The sequence below is a fragment of the Rhinopithecus roxellana genome, chromosome 12, assembly GCF_007565055.1.
Source record: "Rhinopithecus roxellana isolate Shanxi Qingling chromosome 12, ASM756505v1, whole genome shotgun sequence".
NCBI classification, from domain to species: domain Eukaryota; kingdom Metazoa; phylum Chordata; class Mammalia; order Primates; family Cercopithecidae; genus Rhinopithecus; species Rhinopithecus roxellana.
This window is the reverse complement of record NC_044560.1, coordinates 23,592,213-23,613,633: the sequence shown is the minus strand read 5'-3', so window position 1 is coordinate 23,613,633 and position 21,421 is coordinate 23,592,213. Positions and strand designations below refer to the sequence as shown.

The following is a 21,421-nucleotide window of genomic DNA, read 5'->3' as shown; positions in this document are numbered from 1 at the left end:
CCCGATAGGCTGCACTCAGCTGATGCTACTGGCCCAGATCCCACACCTGCCAAGTGTGGAGCGGCAGGGGGTGTGTGAGCAAGCACGGGGCCGTTCACTGTGCACAGCCAGGTATGCCAGCTGCAGAGGGGCAGGCAGCTCCAGGCACCAGCACAGGTGCCAGCTCTGTGCAAGTCTGCAGCTGGACCAGGCGTACCAGAAGTGGCTTCCATTGCAGGCACTGGGGAACATGGTGGCTCCCAGAATCTTAGAGATGCAAGGAGCTGCAGAGCCCCAAAGAGAGTGTCACAGACCTGGCTCAGGGAGCCCCCAAGTCTGGGCTCCCTGAAGGGCAACAGCTCTCTTCTCTCCTCGTTGCCCATAATGTGGCAAGCAGGGGGTGTGTTTCAGCCCTGTTTGTGTTACAGCTCTTTCAGTCCCACTATTCAGCAGGTCCCATGTTCTCATCCTGCGTCCAGGAAGAATGAGGTACGTGGATAACAGGAGGGTGAGCAAGAGAGGAGCTTCATTGAGCAACAGAACAGTGCTCAGGGGACCCGAAGTGAGTAGCTCCTTCCCGCAGGAGGATTTGTTGTCCCCACAAATCGAGGAGATCCCAAGGGGGTAGATCCTTCCCACAGCTGGTATTCCTGACATCTCTGTGAGTATGGCTGAGTCTGGGGTTTTTATGGGCTTCAGAAGGGAGAAAGTGGGTACTGATTGATCCACAGGCAGCCATGGATGGGCCCAGAAAAAGCACCATAAATCTCACTCTGGGCAGCAGACTCCACCCAGAACTGGCAGCCCAGCCCCCATGTCTCAGGCTGTCCCTAGCTTGAAGGTGGGTCTTCACTGGACACCCACCCCTTTCCACCCAGGAGCCTGTGTGCCTCCTGCCGCCATCAATCATGTCGTCCACAGGGCTCAGGCTGTTCAGGTTGAGTGTTGCCTACAGGACTGGGCTGAGCCGCCCTCAGCCCCTCCTTGGCCTTACTCTCATGCTTGTGAGCACTCAAAGTCCAGAGGGGGCCTAGGCAGCAAGGGGCTGGCATGCCAGCACTGCCCTCAGTGTGTGCACACCTGGCTAGGTTGCAACAGCACCTAGGCTTGGCTTCAGCTTGTCAGGAGTCAGGAGAGGCCAGGTAGAGGTGCAGGCACTTCTGAGCTTTCTGGGGTAGGCGGGGGTGGCGTCTCAGCCCTGGGATTGCAGGGATACCTGGGTCCACGGCTGTGGCTGGGCAGATGCAGCTACTCCCAGAGAGTGGGGCTCCTGTCCGGCCAACTTGGAAGGGGGCAGGGCTCCCACATGCTCAGTGGAGCACACAGTCCCAGCTGAGCCTCCCCTGCTGCAGCCAGCATCTTCCCAGCAGCTACTCAAGAGAGGCTGCCACTGCCATCAATGGTATAATTGACATTTCACAGTCAATAGCTTCTGCTGGTAACGTCACAAAAACCTGATCTAAGAGATCTTTAGTACCTATTGGTTACATAAGGTATCAAATAAGTATGTCAATACTATATGCTGTACATGGGGAAATTCCTCTGGGAACACTGAGACCCATCCACACAGAACAAGAAAACAGGCACATGGCGGCCAGGGGTGGTGGCTCACACCTGTAATCCCAGCACTTTGGGAGGCCAGGGTGGGCGGATCATGAGGTCAGGAGATTGAGACCATCCTGGATAACACGGTGAAACCCTATCTCTACTAAAAATACAAAAAAAAAAAAAAATTAGCTGGGCGTGGTGGCGGGCACCTGTGGCCCCAGCTACTCGGGAGGCTGAAGCAGGAGAATTGTGTGAACCCGGGAGGCAGAGTTTGCAGTGAGTGGAGATTTGCGCCACTGCACTCTAGCCTGGGTGACAGAGCGAGACTCTGTCTCAAAAAAAAAACAAAAAACAAAAAACAAACCAAAAAAAACAGGCACATGGTTACAAGTCTCACCTAATTTCCTATGGTCATTTTATTTATTCAACTGGTTTCCTTTAATTTCTATTTTTCTGGTTTTGTTTTCTAATTTTATTTGTTTTTAATTGCTTTCCTTTAAGCCTGGGTTCGTGGGTCAAAACCAATATGCAAACTGGGATAGTAATATTACTATGAATTTTACCTTGTATTTTCCCCTTTTAAACTTATTAATTGCCATATTTTGCAAAAGTACAATGTCTTTTTTTTGAGACAGAGTCTCGCTCTGTTGCCAGGCTGGAGTGCAGTGGCACAATCTCAGCTCACTGCAATCTCCACGTCCCGGGTTTAAGCAATTCTCCTTCCTCAGCCTCCTGAGTAGCTGGGACTACACGTGCGTGCCACCACGCCCAGCTAATTTTTATATTTTTAGTAGAGACAGGGTTTCACCATGTTGGCCAGGATAGTCTTGATCTCTTGACCTCGTGATCCACACGCCTCGGCCTCTCCTGGGATTACAGGTGTAAGCCACCGTGCCTGACCTGAAAGTACAATTTCTAACAGAATAATGCTGACACAGCACTTTGAGAGGATAGAAAAAGACGACAGAAGCGACAAAAATTGAAGTTAATAATGGACTCTAGGTAGACTTAGCCTGAGAGCACACCCTTCAAACCTCTGATGCTCAAATATGGTAAAAAGGGTTTTGACAATGACTCCCAGCAGTCAGTCTCTCCAGTGTGGGAGCAGACCAGCTACCTGGAACAAGTTCATCCCAGCACGGGGAGTATCAAAACTTAATTACAGGATGACTCATCAGTGATGCATTTGGAGAAAGATCTCAACCAAAAGGGGGAAAATATCCAAGTTGTCAAATAAAAGTCAACTCACTTATGTTTAAAAAATACCTTGACAAATACAGCTGGGAAAGGCTATGAAGGGCGAGTTCTCATGAATAAGTAATAAGAAAAACTATCACAAGATTCTTGCACTAAGGCAACCTTGCACTAAGGCAACCTCACACAAAAAAATACTTCAGTAAGGACAGCTGCCCAGCAACTGCCTGTCCAGCCCTGCATTGGGAGTACGCTTGTTACTGTTCTTTGTAGCCAAGGTTAATTATTTCCAAACCATTATCTTCCTCTTCATTTTTTCTTTAAAAACCGTTACTTTCCTGAATGCGCAAATCGTTTACTATGGCAGGCATAGTCGCCAACGTCCTATTCCCAAATAAATATTTTCAGTTAGAGAAGTTTTTTTTTTCTTTTTTTTTTGAGACGGAGTCTCGCTCTGTCGCCAGGCTGGGGTGCAGTGGCGAGATCTCGGCTCACTGCAACCTCTGACTCCCAGGTTCAAGCGATTCTCTTGCCTCAGCCTCCCGATTACCTGGGATGACCGGCGTGCACCACCACGCCCAGCTAATTTTTGTATTTTTAGTAGAGACAGGGTTTCACCATCTTGGCCAGGATGGTCTCGATCTCCTGACCTCGTGATCCACTAGCCTCGGCTTCCCAAAGTGCTGGGATTACAGGCGTGAGCCGCCGCGCCCGGCCGAGAGCCTGTTATGAGGTTGACAATCATTATAATTCCCCTCTCCCGTCCGTGGCGCTCCCACAGCAAAACATCCACCCACTGCCCACCGTGAGGCTGCATCCAGGCAGACAGGCACCGCTGGGGGACAGCACACTCGCGCTGACTGAATACACCGTAACTTGACCACATCTCAGACCAGCAGGCGGCCTCTCCAAGGAAGCCCGAGGCGAGGAAGACCCTAGTCGACGTGCACTCGCAGCCAGGTCTGTCACAGGTCGGCCCTCGCTTTTAAAGGTTAAATGTTGAAGGGCTTTCATAAAAGAGCGATGTGCTCCTGCTTGTATGAGCCGGGGCCGGAGGACGGTAACAGCGACACGGGACGGGAGCGAGCCTCAGAATTCAGGAATGTCTGTGGCTCTTCGGGACAGCGGAGGGAGTAGATCTAGTGAAGCGCGGCGACTCTAGGGTGGCAGAAGTGAGACCTATGGGCCCCACGGGGACCGAGGGAACGCAAAAAATCGTCTCAGGACACAAGACGCCGGGCCGTGGAACGGTCCTCAATGCTCTCTCGGGTAAGCGCGGCATTTCACATCATTCTCAAACGCAGCGGCGACACCTTGTGACGTCTGGGCATTCGGCGCGGCGCGCGTCACACTAGGCGCCGGCGCGGGGTGCTGACGTCAGGACGCCGGCGCTGAGCGCCGTGACGCTCAGACGGTGCTTGTGGAGTGCGGGTCTCTGCTGCGGACGCCGGGGGCCGGCGCGGCGTTGGCCGCCCCCGGCCTCGCCGAGTGCAGCGCTCCCGAAGGCCAGTGCTTGCGCTCCGTCCGCGGCCCGGCGCCCGGGGTGGGCTGTGAGGTCGTCGCGCAGACGCCGCACGCTGCGCCGCCGCTTTCGCGTCGCCCGCTTCCGGCCGCGGCGGCCGCCATTTTGCTCGCGCGGAAGCGCTGCGGTGGGGTGGGAACCCAAGCGGGAGAGCCGCGGGCTGTGGGGCCGCAGCCATGCCGTCGTCCCCGCTGCGGGTGGCGGTGGTGTGCTCAAGCAACCAGAACCGGAGCATGGAGGCGCACAACATCCTCAGGTAGTTGGGCTCCGCCCTGGCCCCGCGCGCTCCGCTCCGGCGACCGGCCCGCCCGCCTCCCCGGTTCCCCCTGGCCCGCGCCGGGCGCCCTGAGAGGAGGCCGGGCTGCGCTCGAGGGTCTGCTGGTTGGGATGGCAGCTGGACAGTAGCGCGCGGCGCCCATACGCGGGTGGGCATCGCGGGGAACGCAGGTTCCGGGACGAGACGCCCGCTGTCCGGTGGTCCTTCGAGCTCCCCGAGGCCGGGCGAGGGGTGCGAGGGTAGCGGGCAAGGTGAGGGGCTGGGCGGCGGCGGCCGATCGTGGTTATTTCGTGTGCGTCGTTGGCTACCTTTGCTGGACACGCGCACAACATAACCTCGGCAAAGAACGATGTTGTAAATAAGAAAGCGGTCTATTTTTTTAATACCATGGATTTGTGTGTTTGGTACTTCTTGTTTTCTTTAGCAAAAAATCCTCTCTTCCTCCCTGGAACGCCTCCAACCGGTAGTTTCTGGAATACAACGAGGATTTGGTTTGGCTCTGCTGGTTTAAATTCGCTGCTAACTGGTCTTCTGTGACTTTTGCGTAGCATCTGTCTAATGAAAGTTTATTTCTGCTTGATACAAGTAGTTTGTTCAGTCACATAGCAAACTGAAACTGACCACTTTACTTACAGTGAAAATTTGGTATATGTGTCAACTTTGATAGTAAGACACAATTGAAACGGCTTTTCCCCCCCAAAGTTACCTACGTGAAGTTTAAACGAAAACAGTGTCTCACTCCTCTTATTGCAACCCAGCTATAACTTTCCTGAGCAACTTGGGAATATTAGCAGTCCCTCTTTTTTTTTCTCTTTTTAGCAGTGTCACGCGGGCCAAGCACAGTGGCTTACGCGTGTAATCCCAGCACTTTGGGAGGCCGAGAGTTCGCGACCAAACCGCCCCCCCCAAAAAAAAAAACAGTGTCAAGTGTTCGTGATCTGCTGATTCTCTTTTTTTCTTTTTTTTTCTGAGATGGAGTCTTGCTCTGTCGCCCAGGCTGGAGTGCAGTAGCGCGATCTCGGCTCACTGCAACCTCTGCCTCCCGAGTTCAAGCGATTCTCCCGCCTCAGCCTCCGGAGTGGCTGGGATTACAGGTGCGTGCTACCACGCCCGGCTAATTTTTTTGTTTTTGTTTTTTTTGAGACGGAGTCTCGCTCTGTCGCCTAGGCCGGAGTGCAGTGGTGCCATCTCGCCTCACTGCAAGCTCCGCCTCCCGGGTTCACGCCATTCTCCTACCTCTGCCTCCCGAGTAGCTGAGACTACAGGCGTCGCCACCATGTCTGGCTAATTTTTTTTTTTTTTTTGATGGAGTCTCGCTCAGTTAGGCTGGAGTGCAGTGGCGCGATCTCGGCTCGCTGCAAGCTCCACCTCTCAGGTTCACGCCATTCTCCTGCCTCATCCTACCAAGTAGCTGGGACTACAGGCGCCCGCCGCCACGCCTGGCTAATTTTTTGCATTTTTAGTAGAGACGGGGTTTCATCGTCTTAGCCAGGATGGTCTCGATCTCCTGACCTCGTGATCCGCCCGCCTCGTCCTCCCAAAGTACTGGGATTACAGGCGTGATCCACCGCGCCCGGCCTTTTTTTTTTTATTTTTAGTAGGGACGGGGTTTCACCAGGTTAGCCAGGATGGTCTCGATCTCCTGACCTCGTGCTCTATCCGCCTCAGCCTCCCAAAGTGCTGGGATTACAGACGTGAGCCACCGCGTCCGGCATTTTCTTTTTATTTTTGGTAGAGACGGAGTTTCACCATGCTGGCCAGGCTGATCTCTAACTCCAGACCTCAGGTGATCCGCCCGTCTCAGCCTCCCAAAGTGCTGGGATTACAGGCGTGAGCCACCGCGCTCGGCCTGCTTGTTGCAGAAATTCTTACTGTAGAAAATGAAAGTGGTTCCTCTGAAGTACCATTTTGGTGTCCATTTGTCTCTTCGTGTGTTCACGCATGCATCAGGGAGATAAGCTCTGATTCTGTTGTCTGCTCCATAGTTAATATTAACATCATTAGTTTCCTTTTTTTGTCACGAGGTGCTTTATTTTCTTTATTGTTACAAATAATTTTCTATAATTCCCCGGTCAAATGGGAGAATTTGGCAGTCCGATTTTGGGGGGGGGGGCGTTCCCCACAGAGACCCACAGGCTGGTGGCGTTGGCGCTGAGTGCCCAGGTTCACAGCACAGCTTGTGGCTTGTGTCCATCTTGCAGGTGGCTCTTCCTTGCACATCACGACTGGGGTCTCGGGGGTGAAGGGGGCAGGAAATCCTCCAGACTTTTAGGAAATTTCACTCCACTTCTCCTGCTCAGTGGCCTCTGGTGGGTAGGGTGTGTTGTGCTGTGTCTCCGTTTTCTAGCTTGGCCTTATTGAAGTTGGAATTTATGTCTGTTGTCATTTTCACTTTTTTTGGGTCGTTTTCGAGCCAGGGTAAGGCTGGAGTGCAGTGTCATGATCATAGCTCACCACTTCAACCTTAAATATCTGGGCTAAAATGATCCTCCTGCCTCAGCCCCCGAAAGTATTTGGATTACAGGTGTGAGGCACCGCACTCAGAGCATTTTTGCTTTTGGAGATTACCTATTTATGTCCTTTGCCTATGCCTATTCGTTTGGATTTATTTAGAAGGTTTTAATACGTATTTAGGAAATCTGTGTGATAGTGTTTTTCTGTTACAAGCTAGGAAAGCTTGTGAAAGTCAGATTTAGAGAGTCTTTTAGGTATTAAAAATGATGTTTGTGAAAAGCTTCGAAAATGCTTATGATAAGTGAAAAAAGCAGGAAAATTGTATATGCGGTTGGGTAGGACTACATAAAACTGCACAGGTAAGCTGAAATAAAATTGTCACAAGGAATTGTAGTTAACTGAACATGCACAGCAGCTAGTTGATCAGTGAACCTCGCCGCCTTTGAAAATTTTGGGCCTGGCAAGGTGGCTCTTCTGCCTATAGTCCCAGCACTTTGGGAGGCTGAGGGAGGAGGTTTGCTTGAGCCCAGGAGTTTGAGCCCTGGGCAACACCGTGAGACCCCCCCATCATTACAAAACTTTTAAAAAATTAGCCACATGTGGTTGTACATGCCTATAGTTCCGGCCACTTGGGAGACCAAGGTCTTTTGAGCCCAAGAGATTGAGGCTGCAGTGAGCTATGACTGTGCCACTGAACTCCTGCCTGGACGACAGACCAAGTCCCTGTCTCTAAAAACAGAAACAGAAACAATTTCATCCTATTGAAAATCAGCGTGGACTCTATTTTCCTGATAAATCCAAGTGATAAGAAGTGTTGACATCAGTGTTCTCTGGGGTGATCATCTTTGATGTTTGAGACTAAGTTGTTTCAAATACCAGTCCTGGGAGTCCTTATGTTTTCAGGCAGTGCGGGAAGACTCTGCCTTACGTTTCCACAGAGCCTCCTGCGCTTTGTACTCCAAGGATTAAAGTGTCCCCTTGGAACCAATTAGTTTTTTTGTTTGTTTGTTTTTGTGGGTTTTTTGTTCTTGTTTTTCTGGTTTTTTTGTTTGTTTGTTTTTTGAGATGGAGTCTCACTCTGTCGCCCAGTGCAGTGGCGTGATCTCAGCTCACTTTAGCCTCTGCCTCCTGAGTTCAAGCAATTCTCCAGCCTCAACCTCCTGCATAGCTGGGACTACAGACGTGCTACCACACCCAGCTAATTTTTTTGTATTTTTAGTAGAGACGGGATTTCACCATGTTGGCCAGGCTGGTCTCGACCTCCTGACCTCAGGTGATCCGCCCACCTTGGCTTCCCAAAGTGCTGGGATTATAGGCATGAGCCACCATGCCTGGTCTTATTTATTTATTTTTACAGACAGGGTCTTACTGTGTTGCCCAGGCTGATATTGAACTCCTGGCCTCCCAAGTAGCAGGGATTACAGGCATGCACCACCACGCACAGCTAATTTTGTATTTTTAGTAGACAGGGTTTCTCCCTGTTGGTCAGGCTGGTCTCAAACGCCTGACCTCAGGTGATCCGTCCTCCCCGGCCTCCCAAAGTGTTGGGATTACAGGCGTGAGCCACCGCGGCCCACCCGACAGCTTCTTTATGATAGTTTTTTGGGGTTTTTTTGAGACAGAGTCTCACTTTGTCACCCAGGCTGGAGTGCAGTGGAACCATCACGGGGCCCACTGTGACCTCTGCCTCCCGGGTTCAAGCGATTCACCAGCCTCAGCCTCCGGAGTAACTGGGATTATAGGCGTGCACCACCACGCTGGGCCTTTTTTTTTTTTTTTTTTTAAGTAGAGAGGGGGTTTTGTCATGTTGGCCAGGCTGATCTCAAACTCCTGACCTGAAGTGATCCACCTGCTTGGTCTCAACAAAGTACTGGGATTACAGGCCCTGTGATAGGTGTTTGGTGCTTGTAAAGATAGTTATTTGGCATACCAGATAGTCCTTGTCTGGAAGATTAGTGTACAAAGGCATTGGCCCTTCAGGCAAAGCTTGTTGGTGTCAGGAGTGTTTTCCAAACTGTCCTTGCTTTGATGTAAGAAACACTGTTGGGGCGCAAGCTGGCTGCCCTGCCAGTTGCATTCGTTTAGGAGAACAGTGCTTGTGTTGCTAAATAGCCTTTTTGCCGTTTGTGAACATTTTGTTGGGGGAGAAACAAACTGCATTTTGTTTTGAAATAGGCTTTGCTGAAAGGAACGCCCAGCAGGTGGTGGGCTCCTGTCAGTGTTGTGAGACAGGCTGTCTCCTTTGGCTGCTGTGGTCACGCTCATCATGGGCTTGTTCGTGCTTTTTTTTTTTTCTTGAGACAGAGTCTCGCTGTGTCATCGAGGCTGGAGTGCGGCGGAACAATCTTGGCTCACTGCAAGCACCGCCTCCCAGGTTCCCGCCATTCTCCTGCCTCAGCCTCCCGAGTAGCTGGGACTACAGGAGCCCGCCACCACGCCTGGCTAATCTTTTGTATTTTTAGCAGAGACGGGGTTTCACCGTGTTGGCCAGGCTGGTGTCGAACTCCTGACCTCAAGTGAACCACCACATCCGGCCCTTGTTTGTGCTTTGGTGGAAAGTATTTCATTGTATGTCGTCTGAATTGGTAAGGAAGTCATTTTAGGCTTGTTCCTTCTCACGTGTGCTGCCTGTGGTGTGCCCTGTGTCTGGGCCTCCGTCACCCTCTCAGTCACAGCCAACAGTTGACTTTATTGCTTTAGCCTCACATTTCCATCAGGATCTGTGGTTATGACTGAATGTCGGGAATTTTAATTTTAGCATTTTCACGTTTATTTCACAGTCCGGGTGCCGTGGACACGGGTTTGTACCACGGATCGCTGCTGCCGTTGTTCCATGTTTCTGGCCGTGTGTGGTAGATGTTTGGGGAGCCGGGTTGTGTAGCTCGGGACATCTAGGGATGTAAGGACTGACGCAACTGTCCTCAGTGTTGGGGGACTCAGGTGTTTCACATACACTAGACAAGCACGGCTTCTCGATGTGTGCGTGGGTGACGTGTGTGGTTGTACAGCAGGGTGCTCTCGGGCTCTGTCGCTTCCTCTGCTCATCCTTGGAGGTGTGTGTGGAGCCACACGGCCTGTCGTGCCCCATGGATGGATGTTCAGCTTATCTGTTCGTCTGTGGCTGTGGAAGGCCAGCAGCGGACATCCTGGAGGCAGCCACGTTGCCGAGGCATATGTGTGTTCATAGGGTGGGTTTCTAGAGGCCAGTGTCTGTGAGAAAGGCACAGGTGGTTTTCACTTGCTGGGTGTTGCCCCATTATCCACGTAGAGGCTGGTTACATTCCAGCAGCCCCCTCTGCCTGAGTTTTTCCTCCCTTGTGACACTGTTACTCATTCAACATTCAGTAAATTTTTTTTTTTTTTTGAGACAGGGTCTCGCTCTTGTCGCCCAGGCTGGAGTGCAGTGGCGCGATCTCAGCTCACTGCAACCTCCGCCTCCCGGTTTCAAGTGATTTTCCTCCCTCAGCCTCCCAAGTAGCTGGGACTATACAGGCGCCTGCCACCATGCCCAACTAATTTTTTGTATTTTTAGTAGAGACAGAGTTTCACCATGTTAGCCAGGATGGTCTTGATCTCCTGACCTCATGATCCCCCCTTCTTGGCCTCCCAAAGTGCTGGTATTATAGGCGTGAGTCACCATGCCCGGCCTTACTTTTCTTTTTTTAAAAATAATGTGGAACTTCTCATGCGTTTGTGTGTCATTCTTGCTCAGGAGCGAAACAGCAGCACCTTTCTGAACAAGGATGACAGGCCTGTGAGAGGAGTTTAGTGTTAATGGAAGTGTGTGTGCGCCCTGCGCCAGGCAGATTCCTTCAGATGCAGACCTTTTTTGATTTATAAATAAAGGTAGGATGAGAAGTCTGTATTTTTTAGATAATTATAAGTATCAGTTGTGACTTTAAAAGAACACGTGTTCTGTACCAAACTAACTTTTTTTGTTGTTTTTTTGAGACAGAGTCTTGCTCTGTTGCCCAGGCTGGAGTGCAGTGGCATGATCTTCAGTTTCTGCAACCTCTGCCTGCTGGGTTCAAGCAATTCTCCTGCTTCAGCCTTCCGAGTAGCTGGGGTTACAGGCGTGCACCACCACGCCCAGCTACATTTTTTTTTTTTTTTTTTTTTTAGTAGAAACGGAGTTGGGATTTTGCCTCTTGGCCAGGCTAGTCTGAGACTCCTGGCCTCAGGTGATCCATTTGTCTCAGCCGCCCACAGTGCCTGGATTACAGGTGTGAACCACCGCGCCCGGCGCCAAACTAACTTTTTTCATGTAACTTGTTGTGACAAACTTAAGTATGGTTGTCAGCGATGACGGAAGAATTTTCTGATCTTACCCGCACTCCATCAGCGTTTGGAGACGATCTTTCTCCTGGTGTGAACTGGAGCTCATTGGTGGCAGTTGACAGGTTTCCTGTTCAGTTCTTTTCTCCAGTTGATTAGGAAAAGTGTTTGGTCAGTTTCCTCACCTGTGACTAGGAAGCCCGAGGTGCGAGCGCCGTCGGACCCATTGCAGCGTCTGTTCTCTGCCTGCAGCACCCCTGAGCCTGTGGGACTCCTTTGGGTGTTGGGTGTCGGTTCCTATGGTGGCAGCATCGTGGGGGTGTCGGGAAACTGGGAGAGACAGTTTCCTGTGGTGGAGCGGGCAGTTGAACCTTTACAAGTCCCTTAGGAATCCTGTGAACTTGGATCCTCCAAAGCCAGGACGTCGGTCGATGGCTAACATGTTCTGATGAAATCTTCCCCAAGTCCACATCAGTTAGTTCTTTCAGTTGAAAGTAAAGCCTTAAACAAGCTCTGATGTTCAGATGTGGCTTTGTAATGGTCAGTTCTGGTTTGGTTGTTTTTGTGCAACTTGCTACAGAATTTTTATTTACTTATTTGAGACAAGGTCTTGCTCTGTCGTCCAGACTGGAGTGCAGTGACATGATCTCGGTTTACTACAGCCTGCTCGGGCTCAGGCAGTCCTCCCACCTCAGCCTCCCGAGTAGTTGGTACCACAGGCACATGCTACCATGCCTGGGTGATTTTTAAATTATTTGTGATCAAGGTCTTGCTATGTTGCCCAGGCTGGTCTCAAACTCCCGGGCTGAAGCGATTGTCCCACCTCGGCCTCCCAAAGGATTACAGGTGTGAGCCACATGCCTGGCCCAAAATATTTTAAATATTTAATTTGATTCAGTTTTTTGTTTTGTTTTGTTTTGTTTTGAAATGGAGACTTGCTCCGTCACCCAGGCTGGAGTACAATGGCGTGATCCCGGCTCACTGCAGCCTCCGCCTCCTGGGTTCAATTGATTTTCCTGCCTCAGCCTCCCAAGTAGTTGAGATTATAGGCAGTCACCACCACACCTAGCCAATTTTTGTATTTTTAGTAGAGACAGCGTTTCACCGTGTTGGCCTGGCTGGTCTTTATCTCCTGACCTCGTGATCCGCCCGCCTCAGCCTCCTAAAGTGCTGGGATTACAGGCACGAGCCACCACGCCCGGCCTAGATTAAAAATTTTAAGATATATTCTCTACTATGAGCCAATGAAATTACTCATTTTCTTTCTTTCCCATTTCCTATCCCTTGCTTTTGGAGTTTTGTGTCTTAGTGTGACTGTGACTCTTTCTCTCCTTTTGTCTTTCAGCAAACGGGGATTCAGCGTCCGATCCTTTGGAACAGGGACTCACGTGAAGCTTCCAGGACCAGCTCCCGACAAGCCCAATGTTTATGATTTCAAAACCACATATGACCAGATGTACAATGATCTTCTTAGGAAAGACAAAGAACTGTATCCCAGCGGGTTGCCCTTTAAAAACCCCCCGTGTGGTCCTTCCTGGAAGGAGTTACGTGTGGCTCGGGCACAGGAGGCGTGTCACCCTGTGCAGTGCACACACTGGCTCCTCCTGTCTTTGCGAGAACTTGGTTTCTATTCCTGGTGTACATCGGATCGTCCACGGGTTAGTTCCAGTGCCACCCATGGCATTAGGCGTGGTGAGGCGCACAGACATGGTGTGGGGTTCACATTGACGTGGTCCAGCAGAGGGTTGTGACATAGCATGAACCGGGGATGCTTAGGTGAGGAGGTGGAACCCACAAAATCCCATTGCTTTTCACACTTCAGGGCTGCCCCGTTATTTCCTTTGCCAGGTAGGTGTGCGTGCATATGTGTGTGTGTGCACATGCGTGCATGTCTGATACACACGGAGCTGGGCTGCTTCACACATCTGGTGAGGTCCTTAGAAGGTCAGATAAAGAAGAGGGCCAAGCTTGCTACCCAAGCTGTTAGAAGAAATAATGGGAGAGAACGTTCCTTCATTTCGGGAGGACACAGAGCAGACTGGTCTGCCACTAAGACTCCTGTAGAGAGAAGAGTATTCAAATAGATTCTGATGGATGCAACACCAGTTGCATAATGGTTATGACAATCAGTGCCCAGGTGTTTGACCAGGCATTTCATGGTCACCCCCATGCTAATGAAAAGTTTCTGGATCTCCTTTTGTTATAGTGAGTGATTTGTAGTTCTCACAACGGAGGCCATACGTATTCCAAATGGAAAGAGAATGAGGCGTCAAATGCAAAACCTTTTGTCTTCATGTTGGCACTGTTGCCATTCCTGCCCTTACCCAACATTGTCTTCATATTGGCACTCTTGCCATCCCCACCTGTTCCCAACAGGGTCTCACTCTCACCCCAGCTGGAGTACAGTGGCGAGATCTTGGCTTACTGCAGACTCATTGCAGCATTCGCCTCCCAGGTTCCAGCAATTTTCCTGCCTCAGCCTCTCAGGTAGCTGGGATTACAGGTGTGCGCCACCACACCCGGCTAGTTTTTGTATTTTTAGTAGAGACGGGGTTTCACCATGTTGGCCAGGCTGGTCTTGAACTCCTAACTTCAGGTGATCCACCCTTCTCAGCCTCCCAAAGTGCTGAGATTGCAGGTGTGAGCCACCGTGCTTGGCCCTACTCTTGTTACCTTGTTTTTTTTTTTTTTTTTTTTTTTAATGGAGTCTTACCCTGTTGCCCAAGCTGAAGTGCAGCGGCTTAATCTCGGCTCACTGCAGCGTCCCCCTCCCAAGTTCAAGCGATTCTCTGCTTCAGCCTCCCGTTGTAGTTGGGGTTACAGGCACCCGCTACCGTGCCTGGCTAATTTTTGTATTTTTAGTAGAGATAGGGTTTCACCATCTTGACCAGACTGGTCTTGAACTCTTGACCTCGTGATCCACCTGCCTCGGCCTCAAAGTGTTGGGATTACAGGCGTGAGCCACTGTGCCTGGCCTCTTGCAATTTTTAATAAGCTAAAAAAAATTCTGATACACAGGTAGATTAATTAGGTAGCCAGGAAGGGCCCCTGAACGTCTTTCTAGCAAAACTTAGAACTGGATCCTAGCTGTCACTGCACCTTCTGCCCTCCCTGCTGTCTCCTCTGTCAGTTACAGTTAGAAGGTTGTGGGTGGGGACGCTGGGCAGAGTCCAGGGCATCTGCTGTCAGCTCCCAAGCCCGGCCTGCCTGCTGAGCCTTCTGGGCGTGCCGCAGTGGAGAGTGTGGTGCTTGTCATGCCGTGATGCTGGGAGCCATCCTGGGGGAGACGTGGGCTCACTGTGAGTCGATGTAAGTCCCGGGGGACCGTCAGCAGCACGTCCTGCTGCCCCTCTCTCTACAGAAGCCCTGGTAACCTGCGTTTGGAAAAATCTCCCTAAGGATTTCTGAGGAACTGTCAGTAGGCCATGTCCTCGTCCACCCCATGTGGAGCACAGCTCCAACATGGCTCTGCTCCTGTCGTGGAGCAGGTCGGGCTGTGCCTCGGAAAGGAGGCTCTCCTGACATGCCTTTGTGCGAGCTCCCCGTCTGTGCTGTCTCCACTCCTGAGCCTTACGGCGATGGGTGACCACAGAGCCCTTTCCAAGAGTCTGGTTTAGGACTGGGTCTTCCCGTCACCCTGGTGGAGGCTTTTGTCTCATATCATGATTCACATTAAACTCTGATGTGCCATGAAGCTTACCCTGAGATCCTGTTTTTGAAAATTATTCTTCAGTTAGCACTGTTCATTTTTAAATTCTTGTATTCAGTAAGAGAAAGAAAAGCAGATAGTGATGCACGTCCTCACACTCCCTCGATTGGTGTAAGCTCAGCCCTTCATGTCAGCCCACTGTGACCTCCTGGGTTCTGGACCTGGGAAGTACTTGCCATGTTCTGCAAGGACTGAGTCCAGCTTCAGCAGAGTCATCCGGAAGGACTTGCTATAGGGAGAAAATGAACCTGTCTCTGGTCATTCTAGAAGAAGGAGCTGAGCCCAGTGTCCCAGAATTTGGAAGCTCCCCCTTTACAGAGGGACTGTAGGGGTCGGCGGTCTCCCAGGAAGCATCCGCCCAGAAGAGCCCTGCATGCGTGCGTGCGCTCTAGGTGTGTGGTGGGGGGAAGGCGTGGCAGCAGGGGTGCTGTGGCCATGGGGGTGCGCTGGGACATTGTCAGCCACAGGCTCTGCCTTGGGGACCTCTTGTGGGAAACTGTCGCCTGTGGTGGCCCCTCAGGAGGTGCTGGGAGGAGCGTGCCTTCGTCGCCTTGCTTACTTCGCTCAGGGGGCAAAAGGTGCAGAATGGTGAGCCTGCCACTTAGCTAAAGCTCTTCCACATGGTGCCCTCGGCCTGGAAAGGAGTGAAGTCCCCAGGCTGTTCCCTGTGGACATCAGCACGATGCCGGGTGGGGCCTCGGGTGTTGAGATGCGCAGTCGGGAGGACCCCGATAGCGTTTCCTAGTTAGTGATGGGGGCAGAGGGCCTGCGGGAAGTAACTGTTGCAAGTGAGAGCCCCAAAGCAAATCTGCCCCCCAGCAGCCAGCGTGTTGGCAGAAGTCATGGCTGTAGACTGCAGTGGAAGCAAGAGGAGGTTTCAGACTGCAGTGGAAGCAGATCTTGAGGTCAGAAGTTTGAGACCAGCCTGGCCAGCATAATGAAACCCCGTTTCTACTAAAAATGCAGAAATTAGCCAGGCATGGTGGCACACGCCTGTAATCCCAGCTACTCCGGAGACTGGGGCAGAATTGCTTGAACCTGGGAGGCGGAGGTTGCAGTGAGCTGTGATTGCGCCACTGCGCTCCAGCCTGGGCAACAGGTGACACTCTGTCTTCAAAAAAAAAAAAAAAAGGATGATGTGACTTGGGAGGAAAATGCTGCTTGTTCAGAGGTGGGGTCGAGGGGGGCCCTACCACCTCTGCCATCTGCCTGCTTGCCTCATGGCCAGGGCCTGGGTTTCTCGATGCGCACCAACCTCACAGAATTTCTGATAATTAAATTAGGAGATGCACACACACAGCCTGAGACAGAGTGTTTTAAAGCCCTCAATAAATTTTGGCCAGTTGTCCTATTAGTATTGTAGTACTTAATTTATTTTATCTATTTTTTTGGATATGGGTCTTGCTGTGTTACCCAGGTTTGTCTTGAACTCCTGGCCTCAAGTGATCCTCACACCTTAGCCTTCCAGAGTACTTGGATTATAGGCATGAGCCACTGTTCTCAGCTTTCATTTCTTAATGAAAATCTCCTTGACTTTCTGTGAGGTTACCTGCTGGTCAACCCATGCTAAAGTCAAAAAACCCTACAATGAACCGTAGTAAGTTAGAGACTATCTATATTTGGCTATAGACAGCTGATTGTTTTTTTCCCCACAAGCCAGAAGTGAGCCTGAGGGGTTGAGGGACTTGCCTCTGAAACCTCCCTTGGGGACTGTCGAGGGCGCGAGTCTAGGTTTGCAGCACTGGGATGCGAACCCTCTGTGAAGTTAAACGAGGCCCTGCGCAGGGGCCACGCCTGCAATCCCAGCCTAGGGAGACCCAGACAGGAGGCTCACTTGAGCCCAGGAGCCAGAGGCCAGCCTGGGCAACATAGCAAGCCTCCATCTCTACAAAAAAACACAAAATTGAAGTGGGTGTGGTGGACACTCCTCTGGTCTCACAGCCACTCAGAAAGCCGAGGCAGCAGACCGCTTGAGCCCAGGACGCTTCATTGAGCTGTGATTGTGCCGTTGCACTCCATCCAGCCTGAGGAAGAGAATAAGACTGTCTCTTTTTTAAAAAGTTTCGTATCGATGTTTTCTTTTTTTCTTTTTCTTTTTCTTTTTTTTTTTTTTTTGAGACGGGGTCTCACTTTGTCGCCCAGGCTGGAGTGCGGTGGCGCCATCTCCGCTCAGTGCAAGCTCCACCTCCTGGGTTCACGCCATTCTCCTGCCTCAGCCTCCCGAGTAGCTGGGACTACAGGCGCCGCCACCATGCCCAGCTAATTTTTTGTATTTTTAGTAGAGACAGGGTTTCACCGTGTTAGCCAGGATGGTGTCAATCTCCTGAACTCGTGATCCATCTGCCTTGGCCTCCCAAAGTGCTGGGATTACAGGCGTGAGCCACCACACCTGGCCTGTATCGACATTTCCTTTTGAGAATTAATAGTATATGTACATGGGACTGGATGCAGTGGCTTACACCTGTAATCCCAATGCTGGGAGACCAAGGCAGGTGGATCACCTGAGTTCAGGAGTTTGAGACCAGCCTGGCCAACAGGGTAAACCCACTCTCTTAATACTAAAAGTACGAAAAGCCAGGTGTGGTGGCTCACGCCTGTAATCCCAGCACTTGGGGAGGCCAAGGCGGGCGGATCACCCAAGGCCGAGAGTTTGAGAGCCGCCTGACAAACACGGAGAAACCCCCGTCTCTACTAAAAATAAAAAATTAGCCAGGCATGGTGGTGCATGCCTGTGGTCCTAGCTACTCATGAGGCTGAGGTAGGAGGATTGTTTGCACCCGGGAGATGGAGGTTGTGGTGAGCTGAAGTTGCGCCATTGCACTCCAGCCTGGGCAACAAGAATGAAACTCTATCTCCAAAAAAAGTACAAAAAGTAGCTGGGTGTGGTGGCATACACTTGTAATCCCAGCTACTCGGGTGGCTGAGGCAGGAGGGTCACTGGAACCCAGGAGGCAGAGGCTGCAGTGAGCTGAGATTGCCCCAGGACTCCAGCCAGGGCGACAGAGTGAGACTCTGTCTCAAGTAATAATAGTAGTAGTAGTATATATACATGGACCAGGGAGGGGGGTCTAAGCTCCCCTGACCTTCATAGACAAATGGGAACTCTCCTGTGCAGGTTCTCTTGTTGGACGGACTGACCATTTTATCCAGAATCATTTTGAGATAAAATGTACAAATCATGCACTTCCCCGAGTTGCGTGTCCAGGTCTGTGGGTTTCAGAACCTTCATGGAGTTGCAGCCATCACCACAATTGGTTTTGAGGCGGTTTGGTCTCCCAGGGCCTTCAGCTGCTGCTGCCCATTCCCCACCCAGTGCCTATAGCTGCCTCCTGTGTTACAGATCCGCCCATTCCACACCGTCCAGTTTATGTACAGCCTTTTGTTCTTTCACGGAGTGTACGTGGAACTATTTCTCAGTCCCAGATTTCTTTGCCGTGACTCTTCCTCGCTCGGCCTCAGTGGCACGTGGAGTAGAGCAGCTTCGCCGAAGCCTGGTGTCCTGAGGGGCTCGAGCTTTGCTCCCAGGGTCACGTGCAGAGGCTTCTCTATTTTTTTTTTCGTTTTACTCTGACGCCACTTTCCGTAGATGAACTTTCTTGCGGGATTCTTTGATTTTTGATTGAAAGGAGTCTGGTTAAGCCATCCCAAGCTTGCTTGGAGTGCCTTTGGGGGGAAGAGAAGTGACTTCTGTTTCTAAGTTAATGAATGGCCAGTTTGACCTAAGGAAGTGTCACTCAGTCCAGTGAGGGGGTCCAGGCAACAGCCGCTGGCCCAGAAGGTAGAGGAGGAGGGAGAGGCCGTTCTGAAAGGAGGGCTGGGGTGGCTGACACCAGCCTGGACACTTCCCCCTCGCTTCAGGGCAGCCCGTTCAGCCACACGAGAAAGTGTGTGCGAGTCTCACAGGATCCTACAGAAAGTTCATCTTGTATTTCAGTTAGTGAAGGTTTACCAGCTTTTTGTGTTACAAACTGCAAAACTGCTTGTCTTCAAAAGCAAGTAAATGTGTAGCTCTAAATGTTAACCTGACTCTTTTCCTGTGAAATGCAAATGCATCGAACAATTTCCTGGGTCTTGTCTGGCTGCGCAGCTAGAGACCAACCCTGTGTCTGGCATACCGTTTGTCCTTGTGGAGTTTTTTGTAATTACGTTTGGGGTTTGGATTGTAACTATTATTATTTGGTTTTGAGGCAGGATGTCTCTCTGTTGCCCAGGCTGGAACGCAGTGGTGCTATCACAGCTCACTACAGCCTGGGCGTCCCAGACTCAGGTAGGTGATCCTCCCACGTCACCGTCCCCAGCAGCTGGACCACAGGCCCATGCCTTGCCCAGCGGCTTTTTTTTTTTTTTTTTTTTTGAGGCAGAGTCTCGCTCTGTAGCCCAGGCTGGAGTGCAGCGGTCGGATCTCGGCTCACTGCAAGCTCTGCCTCCTGGGTTCACGCCATTCTCTTGCCTCAGCCTCCTGAGTAGCTGGGACTACAGGCGCCCACCACCACGCCCGGCTAATTTTTTTGTATTTTTAGTAGAGACGGGGTTTCACCGTGTTAGCCAGGATGGTCTTGATCTCCTGACCTCGTGATCTGCTCGCCTTGGCCTCCCAAAGTGCTGGGATTACAGGCGTGAGCCACCACGCCCGGCCTCCTTTTTTTTTTTTTAATTGAGATGGAGTCTCTCTCTTTCGCCCAGGCTGCAGTGCAGTGGCCCGATCTTGACTCACTGCAAGCTCCGCCCCCTAGGTTCGAGCGATTTTCCTGCCTCAGCCTCCCGAGTAGCTGGGGTTACAGGCATGGGCAACCACGCCTGGCTAATTTTTGTACTTTTAGTAGAGACAGGGTTTCGCCATGTTGGCCAGGCTAGTCCTGACCTCAAGTGATGAGCTCTCCTTGGCCTCCCAAAGCTCCGGGATTACAGGGGTTGCCACTGTACCTGGCCTGTGTTTTAAATTACTCATTTGTTCATGTCTGTCCTCTGAATTCATTGTCTTTTAGGTTAACTTCTGTATCTGCCCACTTCCCGGTGGACATTTCCTTGTCTCAGAGTAAAATTTGGTAGATTTTTTTTTTGAGACAGTCTCACTCTGTCGCCCCTGCTGGAGTGCAGTGGCATCATCTCGGCTCACTGCAATCTTTGCCTCCCGGGTTCAAGCGATTCTCCTTCCTCAGCCTCCTGAGTAGCTGGGATTACAGGTGCGGCGTACCACCACGCCTGGCTAATTTTGGTATTTTTAGTAGAGATGGGATTTCACCATGTTGGCCAGACTTGTCTCAAAACTCCTGACCTCAGGTGATCCACCTTTTTTGGCCTTCCAAAGTTTTGAGATGACAGGTGTGAGCCACTGTGTCCGGCCCCATGTGTGTATGCTAATCCAGATAAATAGTTTAATTCCCAAAAAGGAAATGCTGATGTGAAACTTTAGTTATTTATTTACTTACTGTTTTGAGACGGAGTCTCGCTCTGTCTCCCAGGCTGGAGTGCAGTGGTGCGATCTCCGCTCACTGCAAGCTCTGCCTCCTGGTTTCACGCCATTCTCCTGCCTCAGCCTCCTGAGTAGCTGGGACTACAGATGCCCGCCACCACGCCTGGCTGATTTTTTGTATTTTTAGTGGAGACAGGGTTTCACCGTGTTAGCCAGGATGGTCTCGATCTAACCTTGTGATCCACCTGCCTTGGCCTCCCAAAGTGCTGGAATTACAGGCTTGAGCCACCATGCCCTGCCGAAACTTTTAAAAAGAGACGGTCTTGCTGTCTTGCCCAGGCTGGAAGTTGGAGTGCAATGGTGTGATCAAGACTCACTGAAGCCTCTTGGGCTAAAGTGATCCTCCTGCCTCAGTTTCCTGAGTAGCTGAGATTCCTGGCTCTTCTTTGTACTTTTTGTAGAGGTGGAGTCTTGCTATGTTGCCTAGACTGGCCTCCAACTCCTGACCTCATGTGATCTGCCTGTCTTGGCCTCCCAAAGTGCTGGGATTACAGATGTGAGCTACCATGCCCAGCCCAGAAATGATCTTTTTTTTTTTTTTTTTTTTTGAGACAGAGTCTTACTCTGTCACCTAGGCTGGAGTGCAGTGGCACAATCTCGGCTCACTGCAAGCTCCACCTCCCGTATTCATGACATTCTCCTGCCTCAGCCTCCGAGTAGCTGGAACTACAGGCACCTGCCAGCATGCCCAGCTAATTTTGTTTGTGTTTTTAGTAGAGATGGGGTTTCACTGTGTTAGCCAGGACGGTCTTGATCTCCTGACCTTGTGATCCATTCGCCTCGGCCTACCAAAGTGCTGGGATTACAGGCGTGAGCCACTGCACCCGGCCTTTATTTTATGTTTTGAGTCTTGCACTGTTGCTCGGGTTGGAGTGCAGTGGCGTGATCTCGGCTCACTGCAACCTTCACCTCCCAGGTTCAAATGATTCTCCTGCCTCAGCCTCCCGAGTAGCTAGGATTATAGGCAGCAGCTGTGTTTTAAAATAATTT

The 21,421-nt window shown here is 51.1% G+C and overlaps 1 protein-coding gene across 1 annotated transcript in view; it reads left to right on the top strand.

Annotated features, from left to right (window-relative positions):
* The first annotated feature begins 4,118 nt into the window (after positions 1-4,118).
* The window catches only part of SSU72 (SSU72 homolog, RNA polymerase II CTD phosphatase), a 33,926-nt gene continuing 16,623 nt past the window's right edge, over positions 4,119-21,421 (top strand). Inside the window, exons 1-2 of the mRNA XM_010352550.2 lie at positions 4,119-4,499; positions 12,595-12,738. Coding sequence (XP_010350852.1) covers positions 4,420-4,499; positions 12,595-12,738 — 224 coding nt within the window. The 5' untranslated portion in view covers positions 4,119-4,419. The remainder of the gene's footprint in view (positions 4,500-12,594; positions 12,739-21,421) is intronic.